The 23,340-nt window shown below is 37.8% G+C and overlaps 1 protein-coding gene across 1 annotated transcript; it reads right to left on the reverse strand.

The window, feature by feature from the left end:
• Positions 1–1,494: 1,494 nt before the first annotated feature.
• On the reverse strand, positions 1,495–20,864 carry vezf1b (vascular endothelial zinc finger 1b). The gene is made up of 5 exons (XM_007236848.4): positions 20,681–20,864; positions 8,359–9,119; positions 7,868–7,937; positions 6,767–6,932; positions 1,495–4,417 (listed from the first exon to the last, which is right to left on the reverse strand). Exons 1-5 carry the CDS (start codon positions 20,711–20,713, stop codon positions 4,080–4,082), a joined length of 1,368 nt encoding a protein of 455 aa, XP_007236910.3. The 5' UTR covers positions 20,714–20,864; the 3' UTR covers positions 1,495–4,079.
• Between the last annotated feature and the right edge of the window lie 2,476 nt (positions 20,865–23,340).

The raw sequence follows: 23,340 nt of genomic DNA on the forward strand, positions 1-23,340 counted from the left end.
TAATGTAAATAACAACAGGTGCACTAAGAGAACAAAAAAATGAGACAACCCGCAAAAAAAGCTAAAGTTAAATTGAAGGGTATTGACATTTTGTCCTTCTTAGTCTTCATCAGATTTTTCACTAGTGTTGCAGTTTGCTAGGGTCAGCGTCACTACCAGTTCCACGGTGCAGTACCTGGACCCTACAGAGGTTGTACAGGTAGTTCAACTCATGCAGGATGGCATATAAATATGTGCTATTTCCAAAATGTAATGCCACCTGAAACATTATTCAGCATGACTGGGTTGGTGGTGGGTCAGTGATGGTCTGGGGAAGCACACACGTATCCCTAGACGGATGCACATACCTATATGGGCTAGAGCATGGCACTCATTCTGACGCTATTAGGTATCAGGATAAATTCTCAGGACTCACTGTCAGACCCTACAATCGAGGGTCCTGAACTCCAACTAGTGCATGACATTGTGGCGAGAGCGTGCAGGCAGGTCCTGGTGGATGAAGGAATTAATTACAGAAATTGACTGCCCCCTCTACTCCACCGACCTAAATTTAGTAGAACATCTCTGGAACATATTTTGTTTTGGTCTATGTAGCACCTCTAGGTTGCACTTAAGACTGTCCAGGAGCTCAGAGATACCCTGATCCAGATCTAGGAGTGGATCTCAGGACACCATTCATCGTCTCATTAGATGCATGCCCTAACGTTGCATACAAGCATAGAGAGGCCATTCAAACTATTGACTGTCATTTTTAAGTTGGCCCACTGTATCATTCTTTTGCTTAGATTTTTCTGGAGGTCATTAAATTCCAACACCTATGGGGTGATTTTCATTACCATCGAACAATATGGAATACATTCGTTCGCAGTTACCCAGTCCATATGAGGGAATATATTCTCCATTATTTTGTTCCTTTCCATTGAGATCTGACGATCCGATCTTCATTTTTGTGTTTAGCTGTAAATAAACAATATTGGCTGCTAGTCAAAGTGTAATGTGTGTTATTTGTCAGATCACCTTGTGCCAAGATAAAAAGCTTTATATGAAATTATGTAAGTTGCCTTTTTACATAAATGCAGTGCATAGATATTACATCCAGTTTTGATTTCCAATATTTGGGATGTTTAATTTAAAATTAATTAGTTTCTGCTCATAAAGGTTCACTTTTTAATTAGCAACATAGGGTCATACATTCTTCAGTAAATCAAACCAAAGTATTCTACATAATAATGTTCATAGGGATAAACAATAGAAAACCTTCATCCTCCACCAACCCATTTTTAAAGGGCTGATACATATTAACCCCTTCCAAAAACCATCATCCTCTATCCACACGACTGATGCATATACACCTCAGACATCCTTGACTGAAACAGAAAGGACAAGTGTTTTGAAAAAGATGTTTTTTTTCTTAAATGAACAAATGAATTTAATCAAATGTGAGTAAAATCAATGAGTTCATACATCAGATTAAAGTTGCAAGGATGACCTAAATCCATGTTTTACAATTTTCTTTTATTTAGACAACCCAAATAAAAGGCACATAAAACATTGCGCATTTTGTTTACATAATTGTTCTGGACATACATACATTTAAAAAAATGTAGGAATGTTTAACATTTCTGCTAACCAAAAAAGCCTAGTCTTCATATATACAAAATTATCAATGTTAATGTTCTAATACAAAATGTTTTATAAAAGGTTATTTTACTTGTTTTTGTTTTCCTTGCACATCTAACATAACTACCACACCCTCTGAGCTAAATGTTTTTTTTTGTTGTTTTATTTTTATTTTTTTTTACAAAGATATACATTCACTGGCATTCACATGGTTTTGCCAATTCATCAAAAGAAATTTTAAAAGGACTGCACTACAGTTTCATTCTCCAATTCAAACTGGAAAATAAGGTTTTCCCTCACTTTTAAATCAAAGAAGTTTCTTTTAAAGATACTGTAGGTGCATAAGGCATAAAAAAAATAAAAATTAAAACAATACTTGCGGAAAAACCTCATGACAAACTCATAATTCCTTATACATGACTTTCGGCAAATCAAAACAGTTTTAAATCTTCACACACATTTGGTAAACTCTAAGTATTCCACAGTGGCGTTTTCAGACATTTTTAGATCAGGCACAGAAGTAATGCCACTGTGGAGGGACAAACATATAGCACAAGCATACTCCAAACCCAATGTTCTGTAATGATTTTAACCAGTCACATCAGTCCCATTCCTCAAATTCCAGTTTTCAAAGTTAATCCAAAAACAATATACCCCTGTTAAACAAGGCAACACTTTGACAGACAGACAAAAAAAATTCTCATTGGGAAGTTAATGCAATGTACGCAAATGAAATGCGGCTACAAGTTGTACTTAGTAGCAAGGGAATTCCAATCATACAGGAGGTTTTAAGGATCTTTTTTTTTTAGCCACTCGTTCACATTGCAACTGACCAGTACATCTAAATGGAGCAATTCCAGTTTTGATAACAGATAGTCATTTCTGCTAGGAAAGCTGCTAACCTTCTGGTCAGTTGGATTAGAATATTAGGATAAACCAGTCTTAGATAATAAAATAAAATAATATTTGAGCCATGACCGCACTACTGAGGCCATGACTAAAGTATGCGCACATTCAGCTGATCTTTACCTCTGATCAGACTTACCCCTAAATCACAGAGCTCACACTCATGAGGAGGGCAATATTTACAAACTAAATCAGAGTCAAAAAGGAATGGAATGGGCTAGCAGTTCAGCCTAGGTATTGCTTTTGCCATCCATAATGGATGAAATACTTTGCCTTGGTTCATTACTAACATCCTACGGTCGTGCGGAACAGAGATGAGTGTCATGGATGAAGACCAAGCCAACAAACTCTGAACTACAGATGGCAGTTTTGGTTTCACAATAATCAAGGAACAAAAAAAACTACACTTAACAAACTGAAGCACATTCATAATGGACAGTTTTTTTTTTTAATCAGAAATGATTGGGACATAACCTGTAACCTTAAAGTTTTAGAAAATAAGGAGACACCGGTTTAGTGTATTAAATAAGCAACAAAATGGAAAAAAAAAAAAAAAAAAAGATAAAAGTTTGTTGAGTGTCACGTGATTGGGTTTTTTCTCAGCAAGACCCTGAACAAAGGTCCACAGGAACACAGCCCTCATCCTTACAGATGGAAAAAGATTAGAAAATAATTCCTATAAACTTAATTGACACTCTGAAAAATGTCTTGGGGATCGATTTCAGCATGCTGGTGATTTCTGCATAGGGAGCTTACCCCATTAAAAACAAATACAAACAAAGAAAAAAAACACATTATCTCTTAATACTGCCATCAGAATATCATCTATCAGATATGTTCTCAGTGCAAGACTTGAGTCAAATAACTACTGTAATGTCCAACACCCACTAAGCGGAAGGATATCCCAGATATTGAAAACATTACTTAGAAACTAGAATAACAGCTACAGTTTTAAGTGGCTTCCAAATCTGTAAAACCACTTCGCCTCAGAACAACTTTCCTTACATACATAGTACTGTGTTAAAAATATAAAATAACCATCTTCCACAAATGGAAGCCTCTGTCCCTTTTGTAGTACACAACTCAATGCATAAAACTAAAGAATACTGATGAGCAAGCTAAAATAACAAACAGTTCATAAAATCCTCACAGTTCATAAAACCGTTAATACCAGTCACACACGCTATTTGATGGAGCAATTGCTCCTCCTCAAACGGCTACTGGCAGAGATTTTCTGGCACTAGCAAAGTATGTCAGGCCTCCACTCCATGCATTTACTACTTATGTCCTTTATTAAGCACCTTTACTAAACTCTAGAGTCTAGACAGTCTGGATCTGCTTACCCTCCTAACATCTACTAGACCTTCACTTCTCCTCATCTGCTCTTGTTTTTGCTGCTGCGGTCTGTCCGCACTAGCTTGTAGCTTCTACCCCACATCTCTTTCATGCCCTTTCTTCAGACAGGAACCATGCTACTGAAGGAAGACCAGAACAGGAAAAATGTTTTAAAATAAAACATGAGGGTTGGATGTGTATGAGGGGAACCTGTGGTTCTACCATGGTGGGGAAGAAGGCAGGACCTGGGAGAGGAACGGCATGCTCTCCATAGGTCTCATGGCGATGTTCAGAGGGCCAGTGATGTTCATGGACATGGGTGTGGTGATAGCCACCGGATGGGCGATGTTCATGGGCGCAGTGGCTTGTATATTGACTGAGGCGATGTTCACTGGAGCAGTGATGGTGACCGGGTGCTGCAGGCTGGTGATGTTGACTGTGTTGGAGGCAATGGTGACTGGGTTGCTCACTGTACCACGGTTCATGGATGTAGTGCTGGCGACGGCCGAGGCAGTGACTGGCGTGGCTGAGGCAGAGTTGCACACATTGTTAGTGTCTGAAAGAAACAGGAGGAAAAAAAAAACCCAGTGATTTAATATCAACGACATTTTTAAATAATTAAAAATTAAGAGACTTTTGTAAACTACTCTACTGCTCTCAAAGTTAAAATATTTTTTTATATCTCAATCAAATAAAAGAAATTTCCTCTACATTACTGTACATTAGAGTGTATTGGGATCATCACACATGCTAACCAATACAGTAAGAATACAAGCAAAAAGTACAAGCAAATATACCTGAAAGTCCTAACCAAGGGTAATGTGTTCGTAACTGTGGCTTGCAATAGTATTCATACCCCTTGAACTTCACATTTTGCCAGCTTACAACCACAAACTTAAATGCACTTTGAGACTTAAGTGATAGACCAACTAAAGCAATAGCTACAGACATCTTTCACAGCAATTACAGCTGCAAGTCTTTTGGCGTATGTAGCAGCTTTGTGCATCTAGAGATGTCCCATCAACTCTGACCAGCTTCCCTGTTTCTACTGAAGAAAAGCATCTCCACAACATGATGCTGCCACCACCTTGTTTCACAGTGGGTATGATGTGTTCTGACCACGGCACATTCTTCCACATGTTTGCTGTCTTGTGGCAAACAGCACTTCTTATTTCTTTTTTTCAACAATGGTTTTCTTCTTGCCACTCTTCTATGAAGGCCACATTTGTGGAGTGCACAACCTGAGCTGTGGATTTCTGCAGCTCCTCCAGAGTGACCATAGGTCTCTTGGCTGCTTCTCTGACCAGTACTCCCCTTGCTCGGTCTGTCAGTTTGGATGGACAGTGATGCCTTGGTAGACTTGTAGTTGTAGAGTTTTTTTCTATTTTTGGATGATGGATTCGACAGTGCTAATTGGGAAGCTCAAAGCTTGGGATATGTTTTTATACCCTAACCCTGCTTTATCCTTCTCCACAACTTTATCTCTGACCTGTCTGAAGAGTTTCTTTGTCTCTGTGATGCTGTTTTTTCACTAGTGTTCTCTAACAACCCACTGAGGCTTTCACAGAACAGCTGTATTTATACTAAGACTAAATTTCACACAGTTACTTCAAAAGTTGATTGGTTTCACTGGATTTATTTATTGGTTTTAGAGTAAAGGAGGCCAAATACTTTTGCATGTCATACTTCTTTAGATTTTTATTTGATTAAAAATGTAAAAACATGCATTATTTCATTCTACTTCACATTTATGTGCTAATTTGTGTTGTTCCATCACTTAAAATCTTAATAAAATACTAAACTAAAGAACTTTTCTACATCCTTTTCTTATCACCAACATGGGCTGTGTCTTCCTACACATTTGACACTATTGGTTTATAGAGAAGTGTCTCGAACTTCAGCGTGTTTTCAACTCAGCAAGTCACTTTTCCAGGTGTTGTGCCAAATTCTGCCTCCCCAGAGGTATTTAACTCCCTTCCATTGCTTGTGGGTTGAGCAGCAGAATGAGCAGAAAGGACTATCCTCATATTCAGAAAAAGAACATTGGTTCTTTTTCTTCTTTTACCGTTTAATTAATTGTAATTTTAATTCATTTGGCACAACACAGGTTTTTTTTTTTCTTCTATTGATTTGGTACTCATAGACGCATGATAGACACTGGAAGCATCCAAAAACGTCTTCTTGCCAAACCAAATTTCAGATTTTTGGTCACCTTTCCCTACTGCAAGGTAGATGTGAAAGCACCCTTGAATACTAAAAGCTGCAATCTATATTCTGGATGCACAGTTAGATAAATCAAACCTATATATTTTTTAGTTTCTATCTAATTAGACCTAACTAGTATTAATCAACTTAATACCAGAATCCCAGTTCATGCCGACCCAAACCCAAGAGACAAAGACAGTGCACACACTTGCAAGTGTGTCAAACAAAGAGAAAGAGTGCATGCACTACACAGCGAATATACACATGCATAAAAGAGAGATAGCAACAGAGCAAAAGAGATTAATGGGGAGAAAGAGAGCACACACAAAATCTACTACACAAAAACACTTATTTGCAAATCAAACCTGAACCTGACCAAAGCCTGATGTTGCATGTGACAAAATGTCCCAAACCAGGCCAAAGATGAGTCAGGTAGCACATTATATATGTGATTATAAACTCTGAACTGGAGGAATCAGAGCAACACAATCAGTGGCAACAATGAGAAGTGATCAGTCAATGATGCTGAGGCAGAAGAAGACCACAGGAGCAGCTCCCTGCAGGAGTGACGACACAGAGGCAATTAAAGATGCCCACCTGAGTGTGTGTCAGTGTGTGGCGTCCTGGTTTGGCGCAGCCGGGACAGGCGGAGGCCAGGAGGAGGTGGAAGGGGAGGAGTTAGAGGCGAGGGCTGGCGTACCTTTGTTACAGGGGGAAGTGAAGCCAGCCTGGCCGTGAGTCTTCAGGTGGCTGGTGATATAGGCGGCGCTCAGCATTTTCCCGCAGATGTTGCAGGTAACCTTGCCCTCGTGGCGGATCATGTGCGAGCGCAGACGGTCTTTGGTAGCAAAAGCAGACGTGCAGGCCTGTGAGAGAACAGAGACAAGAAACTAGCATGTTAAGATGAACAATGTACTCTCAAAAAAAAAATCACCAAAAAGTCCCCAAAAAGGAACTTGCACCTTGCATTTTCATAATAAAAAACAGAAAGAAATGAGCTTACTAGAAAACATTTTTTATAATTATATTTAGGTTGCACTAGTGCTCGGAACAATGGTGTGTTCAAATGCTCAGCTGGAAGGACATATCTATTCTTACAAAACAAACATTTACACCATTTTAGCTATGCTTACCTTTTTATGAACATCTGAACTGACGTCTGCTTAGGCAAACATTTTACAAACAAATTAAAAGAGCATTAACATGTTGAGTTTAAGCACTGGCAGCTCTTGTAAGCAGAACTTTAGCCAGTATTTTCATATATGATCTGTGCTGTAAGTCATGGAAATCTGTGAGTAATGTTGTCTCCAAATCTGCCCATGGCCATTCCCCCAAACCCATTTCCACGCCGATGGTTGCCAGGTATAAACAACAGAAAGCAAACAGTTTGCTGCAGCTATGGAAAAGGGCGGGCTGGCTGTGTTTGGGCTGCACAGGTACTGAATACTGAATTTCAGTAAGGTTGCTAACCGTAGCTAGGTAATATATCACCACATATAGAATATTAGAGATGGGCACTCTTCAACTACACTCGTCCTCACTTGCCTCTGTGTGGTGTTTTAAGTTTTGTTCAAATGTAAAATATTGAATTCCACTTAAACAACCAAACCTTACCAAGAACAAAACACCTGCGTTGTGAGCATGCTTATGTTCTCCCACTTGTGCAAGCTCTTCTGTGGTGCCACTACATTACTTGCTGTACTGAATGGGTTGTTACAGAAATTTGGTCATAATAACTGAAACAAACAGATCTTACTGAACATCGAAATATTCATTACCAACTAATAATGTGGCATCTTACCGTTACTTGGCATTTAAAAGGTCGTTCTGTGGAGTGAACGTGCTTAACGTGACAGCTGAGATGATCTGGCCTGCAGGGAGAAGATGGAAAAAGAAAACTGAGTGAAATGGCTCACACTAAGCACATTTTTTTTAACTACTGGGGCTTTGAAAATGACAAAATTAAGAGAAAGGGTGAAATATGAGTGAGGAGAATGTCATAGTAATTTCTGACACTCAGTACTGTATCTGCCAATTACACAAACTTTAAGTACTAAAATAATGACATTCACATGCCAAGTCACAGCAATCAATGTCAACTATAATAAATTACTATAATTAACGTAAATATACACTCTTAGAAACATTCATTCAAGAAAAGGCAACATTAAGTTGTTTATTCCAATAAAAACACTGGTGTATCTACTTTTTAATGGCTAAAACTCTACACTTGTTTACACTTGTTTAGATTGAACTAGATCTTGAGATGAGAAGCTCACAAACTCTACTTACCTGGAGAAGCCCTTTCCACAAACAGAGCAGATATAAGGTTTATGCACACCCCCGTCATGTGACCGTACATGGTAGGTCATGCGGTCCTTCCTCTTAAAACGCTGGTGGCAGATGGGGCACTCGAAAGGCTTTTCGTCCGAATGCGAGAGCTTGTGCCGGTTTAGATGGTAGACGTCTCGGAAGGCTTTGCCACACATCTCGCAGCCGTGGTTCTTCTTCACCGGCTTGGGAGGTTTTTTAGGCACACTGGGCTGCTGCTGCTGGGGCAGGACAGACATCACCCCAACTGCTGTGGAGGCTGAGGTGGTGGCTGTGGTCAGGATGCCTGCTACCGTAGACACATACGAAGGGTTGCCATTATTGTCCCGCGGCACTGTGGAGATGAGAGGCACCATGGTGGGCGCTGTGGGCGTCTTCCTGGGCCGTGATACCATCTTGATGCCCGTGTGGCATGACTCGTGTCGCCGCAGGTGATAGCTGTCCCGGAAGGCTTTGTTACAGTACCCGCAAATAAACGGCGTCTTGGACTTGGGCTCTTTCTTGATCACCACCGGACCCCCTCCGCCCCCACCACCTCCTCCTCCACCCACGCCGCTAGCCACATTGTCCTTGAGGAGCTCAGTGTTGATGATTGGGGGCTTCTGGTCCAGCGGGATGGGCAGCACAGGCTTCTGGTCTTGTGGTTCAGCTCCGGAGTTGAGGAGGGGCAGCAGGCTGTTTTGACCCACCTGATGCTGGTGGTGGAGCGCTTCATTTGCCTGCTGGAAAGGAGCAGAGACAACACATATTAACACCACATGAAGGACACACTGAACTAGCTTCAGTTCACCTGAAGTTATGAAGAGACTTTAATAAGACTTTTAAGCATTGACTTGACAATTTGATTGCATTCGGCAAGGTCAGCTCAGAAAGGTGGAGCATATCCATTTCAGAGAACACAAGAGCTCCACAGCTCAATGGTGCCTGCTCCAGAGAGTCCTATTCTTTTGGCAGTACTTCTATAGAGGGACTATACAAGCTGTGCATGTGTGTGCATTTGTGTCAGCAATGGCTACCAAAAGCAGCCAAAGTGCCTCTTTAGACGTATGTAAATTAATCATGAAGTGCTACCTCAGGAAAGAGCTTTGAACCCCAACACCTGCATACATTTTGAGGTGTTATCTTATGAGTAAGTGCAGGAATTTAACATTCCTGAATCCACAGAGTCCTGTGTGTAACAAGAATATATGGGACATGGCAAAAGTCATGGGATGCAATACTTGTTATGATCCCATGTCACGTTAACATAATTTAGCACCATCGTTAACATTTTGCAGTATTATTTTCATCATTATAAAATAATACTAAAAGCAGGACTAAATTAGTGTTGGAGCCTCATCTCTGTTAACATTTTTAGATATTTCTGAATCACTGTTTCGACCAGTCTGAGTTGGAGCTTGACCGAGGGATATTATCTGACAGTGCGGACATCAAGCCCAGAGCAAAGTGACCATGTTAAATCTTTATCAGAAATAGAAAGTGACTCATTTCCAGAGCATCTGTGCAACTCGGAAAACAAGCAGCTCTGACTGAGACACAGCAAGATGCAGAACGATGAGCAGTCGTGCGAGACAGAAAGACAGACAGAGACGGATGCAGACACAGACATAGGAAGAGAGAAATAAACTGTTCAGTTTCTAAAAAGCTTAATCTACACACAGCTCAACATTTTTGATGCATATAAAATAAATAAATAAGTAAAACTTGGCCAGACATCAAAATCTGAGCTCATCCAGGTGGCAAACTGCTGACATGCTCCTAGAAACAGAACCCCAGCGTATATGTAGCACAACATAATGTGTTCTAAATAGATCAAATCACCACTGGGCACAGAGGGCCCTGCAGGAGTGTGAGCGGGACATCCTAGAGCCTATGGCACCTCTGCATAAAAAGACACATAAGCATGCTGCCACTACGGCACCTAAATCTGTAGTGTGTAAAGTGATCTCCGGCTGTGATGAAAGCAATTCCTCATGTGACTGGCCTCGCAGGGCACAGGCTGTTCTGGCTGAGGGAGACGTGTCAAACCTACCTACTCCACGTGTTACAGAGAGAGCCCACGCTGATTAACTCACAATTCACAAGAGCACACAGGGCAATGCTGTGCTACCTCTAAAAAAATTAAACACTGCTCAAACTGACTTTATGAAAAATATACTACAACTAAAAAATTTAAAAGAATTCTTATTCCGATTTTTTTTTCTCAGTTTTATTATGTATATTTTCCATATTTTTTTTTTAAGCATTTTACCTTTTTACAATGCTTTTTTGATCAGGTTTGTAAATGTCCAATTTAGTACTTTTTTTTTTAACACTATACTACTATACAATAAGTAAGCAATATTCCTCACGCGATACTCTACTAACAATAAAAAGTATTGTTTAATGATTCTTGTGTCAGGACAAAGTACAAGCTATATGCAGAGTCCTAGGATTTCCACTATCCAGGCAACACAGACAAAAATCTTGAAACTGCTGCATAAAATACCTTTAAGATTGTCTTAAAACCCGAACGGTAAAACAAACAAGATTTTAACTTGGCCAAACATATGTGGACTTCTGCATGTATCAAACTTTTTATTACATTTTAGAAAAACTACGTTAAAAGAGAGGTGTGTCAACAGTGCATAAACTCCAGAGGGGTTCAGGTCTGAACAGAGGACAAACACAAATTGAAAGACTACACTATCATTAAAGCCTGTCTATTCGGCAGCTGCTTGTATTGTCCCATTGGTCACGGCATCCAGTGCAAGAGACAGAAAGAAAGAGAAAGAGAAGGAGGTGCGGCATATAAGGGCATACATGAATACAGTAAAGAAAACTGTAAAGTTAAAAAAACTGTAAAGTTTACAGTTAATGGCAACCTACACTGGGGTTTATATTTTTGTAGATGAGAAGCTGTGTAGCAGCCCTTAACCAAGCGACTAAACTTGCAACTTACCCTGCTAATACAAATGTGAGCTATGCTACAAAGTACCACTCTAATTAAAACAAAATAGACTGCTGTAGATTGGCCAATTTTTACTTTTTGTATATTTTATATAAACATTTTCTATCAATATTTTTTGTGTTTGGTAGGGGTCACATGTAATAATGTCAGATTATCCCATCCAAGAATATACTGTAAGCTACAGCAGATAAAAATGTTCTTTTGTTTTGTCGAATCATACAAATATTCTAATTTTAATTTTATATTCAACAGCCTTAGGGTTCATTGGGCAGAACAGAGCATTACCACTTGAAATAGTAAGGCAATGTGGTAACAGTTCAAGCAAAACAAGACCACTGGCAGAGTTTTTTTTTTTTTTTATTATTATTATTATTATTATTTGCACCAATTAACAGTACTGCCTCTTTCATTCTCTATTTTGTATTACGTATCCCTCTAGTGGATGGATCCATGCCAACGTAAACAATGCTTAGGAGCATGTGGGCAGTAGCCGTTACCATGTTTTATATAGAAATCTTCACTTTCATAATACAGTATAAATTAGCCTTTATTGTACATATTCATATTTAAGGGATAAAGTAAGTTAACAAAGTGTTACATTATTATTATTATTATTTATTATATTAATATTGTTCCGTAAGACCGAGAGTGCCATGTATATTTCAGTTTAGGGAAAGTGACCGCTCACAGATTACAAACTCACAAGAGACCAAACTACAAACTTTCATAGATAGATAGATAGATAGATACTTTATTGATCCCCGGGGGGAAATTCTTGATAAATAACTGAATTTTTAATGTAATGTGATAAGTTATATCTACAGCTAATATTGCTATGTCAGAACCTTCAACCCAGTGAGCTGAATTCAAGAGTTAATGTACGATGAAAAGAAAAAAGAAAAGGACAAATCAAAAGTTGGATGGGTCAGAGATCAGAGCTCATCTGCTTATCCAGGTAGTAAACTGATAACATAACCCAAGTAATTTGTGTCCTACACTAATACTCAGTAAAGAACCAAAACCCTGTTCTGGCCAAACCAAAATAAATCTGAACATATTCACAATCTGAAAGAACAATCAGTTCAAACAAATGTGCAGCACTATCTAAACCTCCATCTAATATCAACAATGCATTACTTTTAAATTCATCCAGAAGGTACTCTCATTAAAGGTTTTCATCATGGAAATAATTAGCTGAACAAATGCGCAGTGATCTTTCAGATAAGATTATTAAGGCTGGAATACATTAGATAATTTGCTGGCATCTGTCTGAATCTCTGTAAAAAGAGTGTGTGTGTGCGTGTGTGTGTCTTGATGCATGATAGAACAGCCAGACAGACACTTCAGACTGCGCCAGTGGCAGGGCGGCCTGCTGAGCCTCCTCGCTGCTCTGATAATTCAGATTCAAATCCACTCGGAAGGCTGAACATCAGCATCAATAATCATGCAGTACAGTGCACCACAAAAAACAAGTGCTAGGGAGTGTTGATCAAATTTAACCACACAAAATTTCAAAAATAGTATTAAATACAAACATTGGCACAGGCCCAGATGGCATTTTAGTCTGCATTAATTAAGTTAAATATTAATGAACCACTGAGCACTGGTACTCTAGGTCAATATGTCGTCTTATGTACCTACTATAGTCTGTTTGGATTGTGCTATATTAATGTAGCCTTAAACCAAAAAGAAGCATTACATTGTGGTTCACATTACTATCAGAATTGAAACAGGGCTAGTGTTCTTTTAAGTAATAGAATGTCAGCACTAAGGATGTATTGATAGGAAATTCCTGGCTGATCGAGATGTTTGATATTTTTCCCTCCTAAATATCTGTTAATGTCACTCCTCCGATTGATACTCTGAGTATCAACCAGATCTAAACATTGGTTTGATACACATCATTGTATTCAGTTGCATCAGATAAAAAGCACCAGCAGTGGCACCATGCCTAATGCCAGGCATGAGCTAAAGGGGTAGGAAGCTGCCCAGCACTGAAATCGTGTCCTCTGGAATGATGGTGCTACATCCAACACTTCTGGGATACATTGGTGGCTTAGGGATGAGATGGGGTGGCTATCATCCAACATCCTGACCTCGATAATGCTCATCACTGAATCCAATAAAATCCTTACAGTCATGCTCCAAAATCTTGTAGAAGGCTTTACTGAACAGTAGAGACATTTAATGGAATTTTAATATTCGTAATATATTGCAGAAGAAACAATGAACTAGGGCTGGACCCGAATATTCGGGTATTCGGATATTCGTTCGTTGAGTAGGTATTCGGTTTTTAATTTTGGTATTCGGATATTCATTTTTTTTCTCCTTTCCAGAGTTCCACCTCAGTCTAACCACTTCTGTTCTCGCGGGTCCCGTCAGAATATCTTGCGCGCGGGACAGAACTGAACTGTTATTGGCTGGAGCGGGAGTTTAATCCAGACGATGCGGGAGCAAATTAATAAATAGTTAAGAAAACTGTAATACTTGTAAAAAAAAAAAAACCTAAAGAAAACTCTCAACGCGCAGGATGGACCGACACACACACGCACACACCGATGGTGTTTGGACTGGGGTAAGGAACAGGACCGCACTATTCAGCGCTGCTGTTTTAATAAATATATAAGTAAATTTGAAGCATTAAATGTAGTTTATTTAATTTATATTAGGAACGTGGGGCGGGAGCGGCAGAAATGTGTATGTGGCGGGCGGGCGCGGGATTAAAAGAAGCAATTTTTTTGCGGAGCGGTAACGAGACAGAAACGCGGGAGCGTGGAATAGTGGGTTTAAAAATCAGTCTCGCGCAGACCTCTATTATACATGATAAAAAAAACGAAACTGATTTATATAATAAAACGTAAGGGGTAATGTGGCAACAGTAGGGGCTAAATCGGTTACAAAAGCCTGGCCTACAAAAATGATGTCTGAACGAATTTCCTCTTATCTAATATAATTTAAAATGGTTTAAAAATATAAAATAATTTCTAAGCAAACGAAATATTTAATATTGAGCTTATAGCCCAAGTGCAAAAATACAAAATCAGTAATATGCCCTGCACAATCCTTTAACCGAAATAGACCAAGTACAGTTTACAATGACTGTCCTCTAATATAATTAACAATGTTTAAGAATATAAAATAGTTCCTGAACAAACGTTTTTTTTGTTTGTTTTTTTAAGCAAATAGCCTAAGTGTGAAAACACAAACAGCAATTTACTGGGCTGGCTTGCGCAGCGGAGAAACCGTGCAGCAGCAGCCTCCTAGCCTGCTTACGCAGCGGATAAGCCGCGGTGTAGGGCAGCAGAAATTCCGGGATGAAAACACAAAGAAATCTGGGCTAAAAACACAGAAAAAATATGGGGTGAAAACACAAAAATCCGGGATAAAAACACCAAAAATCCGGGGTGAATATGTCTCGTCGGTCAGAGCAAATTGAACATTTTTCAGTGGATTAAAGGGGCCGTGATTTCCTTTTTTTTTTTGTTTGTTTTTTTACCTCTTTTTTTTTAAACGAATATTCGAATATTCGCTTCGAATCAGTGCCGAATATCCGGAGCTCAAAAAACGCTATTCGGGCCAGCCCTACAATGAACCAGAAGGTGTTCCAATACTTTTTGTCTATAGAGTGAGAGGTTATACAAGGCTATTAAGAGGATAACATTAAAATATGACTTCTCTGTCTGCTGATACTTATGTCTGCAATTGAATATTCAAGTGTAAATTCTTAATTATATATTAATAATCACTACTATACTGACTCTAATTTTAGAGTCTGAACAAGACTACCAAATAAACATCATTAATTAATAGGGCATAGAAATATTTTATTAGGGATCATGATGTATATACACACCATAATCACCCACTACAAGTTGATGATCACTGCCAGTGTTGCTAAACTGGAGCCCGAATAATACGTTTTTCAACAAGTACCTAAGCTGGGATTCACTTGAAAAAATGTATTCACCTGCTTCTTTCTATTCATTTACTCATTGTTCAGAGCAGTAGCTGAATTTGCCCTACTGCAGAACTAAGTTTCTTGTCTGCTACAGACGGATTAAGAGATGCCTGTTGGGAGCTGGACAATGCCACGCTTATGAATAACCTCAGACGCCTCCTGAACAATGCGGGTGACGCGCTACGCTGCAGTCTCATTAGATGCTTCATCACAAGAGTGGAATCAAGCACAACAATTGATGTGCTTTCTTTTCAGCTTTTCTTTCAGGAAAATAAAATCACACATTCATTAAGGACAACCAAAATATTTTTTCTGGTATAATTAGTGTTCGCTATTACAATATAAGCATTACATTGCACTGGAATAGTATATTCCCACCAGTCTGAAGTGTAAAATTTAGAGTTTTGTTCTCTGAAATGGCCTGTAGTACAAGACACGTTTCCACTTGTGGTAATTTCAGTCATCTTTAATGATTAAACATCTTGGTATACTGGTATAGGATTTCAGACTGACTTTGGGGCTTTCCAGAGAATGTCTAAAAGTACAGTATTCAGATACAAGCACATGCAATAATGTAAACCTCCTGTGATCATTAACCTTTCTATTTCACTTTCAGCTTTGAGGATCTTAAGGGCAGCCCTTAGGTATCTTTCTACCTCATGACTGGAGCTTAAAAGGCTGGAAAGAGCTTCTGGGTCAGTTTAAGGTAGAAAACAAAACCACATTACCAGAGTAGACTTGCAATGTTAAACCACTCAGCATATGGTAGTGCATACATTTTCTAAAGCAGGGGTCTCAAACTCATTTTTGCCGAGGGCCACATTGGCATATTGGCTGTCCTCTGAGGGCCAGATGTAACTTATAAATATAAGAAAATGTAACCAGATGTAATACAAAATGAATGTAATTACTCCTTAATGTTAAATAACTCTCAATATACTATTTATTCAATCAAATATTACAGTTGCATGGAAAAATGGTTGCTTGTTGCTCTATTAACATAAATCCTTTTAATTTATAAGTTATATTAACTTTGATCAAAACGTTTGATACTGAAATAAGGCTTAATAAATATAAAATCAAAAATTGTGAGCTGTGACAGATTTAGCATTTCCTCAGATTTAGCAGTTCCTCATCCAACCACTAGTCGGAGCTGCAGCTGCAGCACCACAAGCCCGCAGTCTTTGCTTAGTCAGAGCTGCAGCCCAGCCACGGGCTACAGGACTCAGCTGAGCCAGTCTGGAGCGTTTTTAAAAATTTGTAAGTTCTTCTGTGTATGAAATAAAATAACCCCACTAACCGGATAATACAGCTCTCTACAGTTCATCTTTCAGCCCAAGCAGCTAACAGCAGCAGTTTAGAGCAGCGTCACGGAGTCACTGCTCGGATTACATTATAAACAGGTCAGTTAGCGCGCTGCTAAACTCATGATGTTTATAACTACGGAGTTTAGTGGACACACCACGGCCGCCAGGTTAGACTGTTGAAGGCTACTGAAGACTACTAAAGCAGGCAACGCAGCGTAAGCAAAAAAAAAAAAAAAAAACCACACACACACACCAAAATACAAGTTAAGATAAAATATGAAAACGAACATAATAAAGCATAAATAATTAAATTGAATTGCGGGCCAGATGTATGTTTATTTTGTTAACCCGTGAGGGGCCGTATGAAACCACGTCGCGGGCCGCATGTGGCCCGCGGGCCGCTACTTTGAGACCCCTGTTCTAAAGGCTGAACTAAAACTCTAATCTAATCTAACTTTATTCATATTGTAGGGCTGCAGTGAGTAGCCAAACAACATGTTGACTCAAAGTTTCACTGTTGTCCAATGGTTCTCTTCAAATTCTGGTAACAGAAAAGCAACAGAGGAGGGCTAAGGGCTGCTCACTGACTCAGCTCCATCTATGTCTCAGTAAGTACCCAAACATAAAAAATATAATTTTTTTACTTACTTAATTATAAGCATATTTAACATTTTCACACCTTATGTGCTTTAAATGCATCACTGTCTGCTACATAGCTACAGTTGAGATAAAGGGCCTGGAGCAAATAACTAATAAAGAAAATCGACTAATCAAATCAATTATAGACTAGCAGAATAGACGACCACTAAAATAATCTTACATTTCAGCCATTCCACCAAATCTGAATTCATAAACAAACACACACCACCATCCACTGGTAGTGGGCCAAAAAGCAGTCCACTGCAGCTCTGCTGTATTGTGGGGAAATTAATGAAGTGGCCAGTCTGGCTGTATTTAGTGTAAAAGGGCAGGGCTGCTGGCACTGACCACGGGAATAGGCAGCAGAGCGAGCATAGCTCAGATTCCTTGTGGATGCTCGTTTTTTGAGGAGCAGAGGTCGAGGGAGCAAAGGGAAAGAAGTTTTGGCTCCAGCTCAAGCCTGCCAATGGATCTGCTTTTCTTACATGTAGGCTGAACTAGGGAGATAGCTAGGTTAGCTAACTTGGAGTATAGATATGCATACCATTTCTATCTTACTTATTTAGTTAGTTAGAGTTAGCTAGGTTTAGCCAGGTTGCATCTGACTGCACCTTTAGTAGTTAGCTAATTAATTACAGCAGGCCAACAGTTAGACCTAGCTATCTAAATAATGCCGATCTTACAATCAAAGATTTTTTAAGCGATTTCACTGTCGCAAACAACTTTCCAGATTTGGGATAAAATCATGAGAGTCTTGCTAGAGTTGAGTTGCGGTCGCATCATCTTGATCGTTCAGTGTGATGCTGACCTTACACCTAACGATTTTCAAGCGATTTCACTGTTGTAGACAAATGTCCAGAGTCGGGATAAAATCACGTCGAGTCTTGCTAGAGTCTAGTAGCGGGCAAGTCATCACGATTGTTCAGTTTAGGGTGGTTAGGATTGAACGTTTTAGTCAGTCTTTTTCTCGTCCTGGTGTTCAAATTAGGGATGCAAATGATTAATCGACTTTAGATTAATTGTCGATCAAGAGGTTGCTCGAACAAAATGTATTACTCGCGATTAATCGCTAGAGGGCGCTACTGTAGTAACTTGAACAGAGCGTGAGAACGAGAGGTGAACACGACTCGCGAGAGACCAGGGTTGAAAACAAAATGAAGCGGGCGAAAATAAGTGCGGTGTGGGACCATTTCAACATTGTTAATTTAGGCAAAGAAGTCAAATGTTCTCTGTGTAATGCGGTATTGAAATACAACAGTTCCACTAGCTCACTCAGTTATCATTTGAACGCCGTCACAGTTTCACTGAGAGCGCGAGCGTGTGATGAGAGAAGGGCGGAGGACATTACAGAGAAGATATGCAGCATGATCAAGAGAGATTTGATGCCAATCAAGACAGTTGACGGTACAGGGTTTCAGGATCTCATTGCATTGAGGATTGTTGAGGATTTCCTAATTAATAGCCTAGATGCAGTTTCTTCATAATCTATAGGCTCAATAATAATCTGTTTGGCTCTCTATTTAATTTCTTCTATTCTTTTTTTTTTTTTTTATATGTCTAATGGTACAAAAACGCAAAAACTGAGCCAGTCCTTAATTTATTTCTCTTTTTAAATTAAAGAATGTATTTTCTTATACCATAAAAAGTCTGCTTTCTTTTCCTAATGCATAATTACTTGAGGAATATATAATATAATATAATACAATATAATTATCATAATATAATATATACTTTTTGAGCTCAGTGTTTTAACTATTTAGCTGGTATTTTTAAAGGCCCTATTGAAACACTAAAATTCAGGTAAAAACGCCGCTTATCAATTAATCGAAAGTCGATCGATAAGATCAATCAACTAATGATTAACGAATTAATCGATAATTTGCATCCCTAGTTCAAATAAAATCAATTGTGTTTAATATTATCGTAAGTCTTGAGACTCGGCTCACATCATCAACAACCAATAGGAAAGCTACAGGAACCACAAGGCCAGAATTTATTTTATGTGACTGTTTATAAACAATTTGAAAAAGAACACATTTTGCAGAAAAAAAAGGTATATATATATGGTTATTTTACTTTAATATGTACAGTATTTTAAACACAGGTACCCCTTTAAAGTCAATATATGTAAAGTTTTTTTTTATTTTGCAGTGTTTAATAAGTTTAATAAATACACATTTTGCAAGAATTATGTATAGCAGTAAAACTGTAATGTTTGGCTATACAAGGTTGTAGCCAAAAAAGGGGGAAAAAAGTTTATAGGCAGAGTTGAAGACAAAATGTATTCTATTAAAAATATATATCATGAACTCAAGATTAGGGACAAAAAATTGAGTCTCTGAATAATAAATCACAGTATTGTTATACACATTATTTGTAACTTAATATGTGATATGTATTGTATGTAAACTCCACCAGAAGAATGATGTGAACAATAATAATCTCAGCACGAATCTAGCTGCAGTCTTGCAAATAGTGATCCTGTAAGATCACCAGTCTTTGCTAAATCTTAACCTGTGACTAAACAGTCTGTGACTTGTCTTTAGTCTGTTAAAAGTCTTTTCAGAGTTTTTTCAAAGTCGTGTAGCTAGTGTATGGAGGCATAAAGCTTCCACAATTTCAGAAAGAAGAGAGGAGAGACCACGAGTGAGGAGAAAGAAACACTCAATATAAACCACACCACAGAAAAGTTGGCTCCTTTTAACACATAACTCACGATAAACCTGCACATTTAGGTCTGTTTCAGTGTCTCTAAACGACGCATAGCTGTGTTTTTCAGTTATTTGTCGACATTGCCATGGTGGCTGTGCTCTGCTCCAGCCATGCGACTTTATCAAATCAATGACGGGCATCATTAAAAGTAGCTCCCCGCTCTCAGAGCAGAAAGTAACGTTAAGCGGTGGGTTAAGCTAACGATAAAACAGCTCGGTTCAGTGCGGGTTTTGTGTAAAAGCAATAAAAGGCGGGTAAAAAACAGGGGGAATCAGCCCAAGCGTCTCCCCCGTACTTCACAGCTGGAAGTCTGGAACTGATGTATTACTGTACAGGTGGGAACGCTAGCTCCAGAAAGAAGTAAATATCCATCCCAGGGTTTTGTACCAACTGCCTGGGCGGCTCTGCTGCCGCTGCGATTAACCCAGGCAGTTGGTACAAAACCCTGGAATGGATTTTTACTCTCTGGAGCCGGCTTTCCCTCCTCGGTGTATTTTAGCTAGGCTAGGCTAGCTAGCCTGTTAGCTAGCATGTTAGCTAATGTAAGCTGGCACGCTAGCTAGTTAGCACGTTAGCAGGCTACCATTGTTTTGCTTGAATAGATTTAATCCAAATTAATGTTTTTTCCAGACATAAAACGTCGGCGGTTCGCGCGGTCCCAGCGCCCCGCGGCCGACCCCGATCCGCCGCTGTGGGTTTAAAGCGTTTAACACTCACCTGGAATAAAAATGAACTCCAGCTCGGCTCCATTGCAACACTTAAAAAAATCTGCAGGAAACCTAACCTACGAGAAATCTACAACAAAGCAGCTAAACATGGCAGCGGCTCCAACTTCCTGTAACCCTTCAGGCGGACCGACAGAGTGCAGCAGGAGAGAGACACGGAGCCAGCATAGCAGCGCAATACACACAATACACACACTACACACACATATACATATTTTACACTACACACACACAGCAATGCTCTGTTTACTTCTTTACTTCTACTTATTTATACATTTATAATATTCATTAATTCCATGTCGACTATTTAAACTTAACACAACCTTTAATTTTAAGCTCAAACATGAAAAGTAAACATGAAATATTATATAAATATACAATTAAGCATTTTTTTTAAATAATCTACACTGCAAAAACTAGATGAAATATATGAAAACGGAGATGTATATGCTTATGTTATATGCTTATATCTTCATAGTAGGATTTATTAAAATAAGTAACTTAATCACACAGTCTCAAAATAATCTCTTATAGTTTGACCAGTGCTTTTTGTTGTTTATTTGACGTTCAAATTACAAAAAAAAGATTTATTAAAATAAGTATCACAAAGTCTCAAAATAATCTCTTATAGCATAATTTGACCAATGACTTTTTTGCTTATTATATTAAGCAAAAAATAAAAAATAAACAAAACTTTCCTAAACAAATTCCAGTGGGGTACGCACAATTTTCTTAGTAAAATTGATTAAAATAAGTAGGTTAAGTATCATGATGAGTAAAGTAAATCTTAATGTGAAGTAAGTCTTAAATCAATGAAAAAAAAACATATTTTTATATATCAAAAATAACTTGACCGGTGACTTTTTGAGATTATTTTGAGAGTCAAATCACTTTGAAAAGGTGAATTCTAGGCAGAACTGATTAAGATAATTATATAAAAATAAAAATAATATTATATTATATAAAATAAGCAAAATAATCTTAAAAAAATGTAACATAAGTAAGATAAAAAAAACATATACAGCTCTGAAAAAAAATTAGACCACTTCAATTTCTGAATCTGTTTCTCTGATTTTGCTATTTATAGGTATATGTTTGAGTGAAAGTTTTATTCTATAAACTATGCACAACTTTGCTTCCCAACAAACATTATAAACAAAAATATTGTCATTTAAAGCATTTATTTGCAGAAAATGAGAAATTGCAGAAATAACAAAAAGATGCAGAGCTTTTAGACCTTAAATAATGCAAAGAGAAGAAGTTCATATTCATAAAGTTTTAAGAGTTCAGAAAACAATATTTTGTGGAATAATCCTGGTTTTTATGCATCTTGGCATGTTTTCTTTATTATATTCCAAAGGTTTTCAATTTGGTAAAATTAAAAGAAACTCATGATTTTTAATTGGTCTCATTTTTTTCAGAGCTGTATGTGAATTGAGATGTACATAAGAATGTATATAAAATATATATTCTTAAAATAAGCAATCACAAAGACTTAAAGAGTCTTAAAAAAGCAAAATTAACATAAATTACATTTTTATATATCAAGAATAACTTGACCGTTTACTTTTTTATTGCTTATTCTGAGTTAAAATAACTAAAAATATGTAGATAAGATGTATACTTATTAAAATAAGTAATGGAAAAGTCTTGTAATGAGTGGAGTAAGTCTTAAATCAAGCAAACATTTCTGATAGCATAAATTCACCAGTGACGCCACCAGTCGTCTCACCAGTGAGTTCAGATTACTTGAAACAAGGTGAAAAATATGTTTTCCTAAAAAAAAGCAAGATAATCTTACATTAACAATGCTCAGTAAGATAAAAAAATATATTTAAAAAAATATTTCCAATAAAAAAAAATATTTCCAACTTGAAGCATTCTTTAGATTTTTTTTTACTTTACAATTACCTTACAATTATTTAAACATGTTGAATAGCGATTAAAATATTTTAAAAAGTATATGTAAAATAGTACTAATTATTCTGATTAATCTTTAGTAAAAATGTTCTAAAACTGTCAAGCATTTTGAACAGTAATTTAAAGCTTTTGGTACAGTGACCAAATATTTTGAATAGTGATTTGAATATTTTTATTTTTTGTGATTTAAAATTTTTAAATCGTAACCAAATATTTTAAACAGTGATTCATTTTTAGCAACTGCAGATCAGAAGGTGCTTGGTTTATTATGCAGGTTGATTATCCTGATTTAGAAAATTAGTTTGATCTGATCTTTGAACAGTGATCTGATTTTTTTATTCTTTTGAATAGTGATATTAAATAAAGATCTGTTAAAAATTATTCACATATTTTTAAAATGTATCCACTATTTTTTAAAAGTGGTCCTACTAATCTACTGATATCCCAATATTGTCATGCATGACATTCATGTCCATAATGAGTGTATTATATACTTCCAACCACAGCTGAATCAACTGTGCGGCTGTGTTCTTTTTTTTTTTACTGTGTAGTTCCTTTTTTTGCTAGCATTTAATTAAATCCCAAGCAGTGAAAAGTTCTGTATTAACATATGACCCACTGGTACACGACACACAGGTCAACTAAGTGATGTAAAAGAAAACAGGACTCCGGTCTAGTTGCATGGGTGGGCTTCTACTAGATTTTAAAGAATTGCCATGAGATTTTGAGTTT

The sequence above is a fragment of the Astyanax mexicanus genome, chromosome 18 (assembly GCF_023375975.1).
Source record: "Astyanax mexicanus isolate ESR-SI-001 chromosome 18, AstMex3_surface, whole genome shotgun sequence".
In the NCBI taxonomy this organism is placed as follows: domain Eukaryota; kingdom Metazoa; phylum Chordata; class Actinopteri; order Characiformes; family Acestrorhamphidae; genus Astyanax; species Astyanax mexicanus.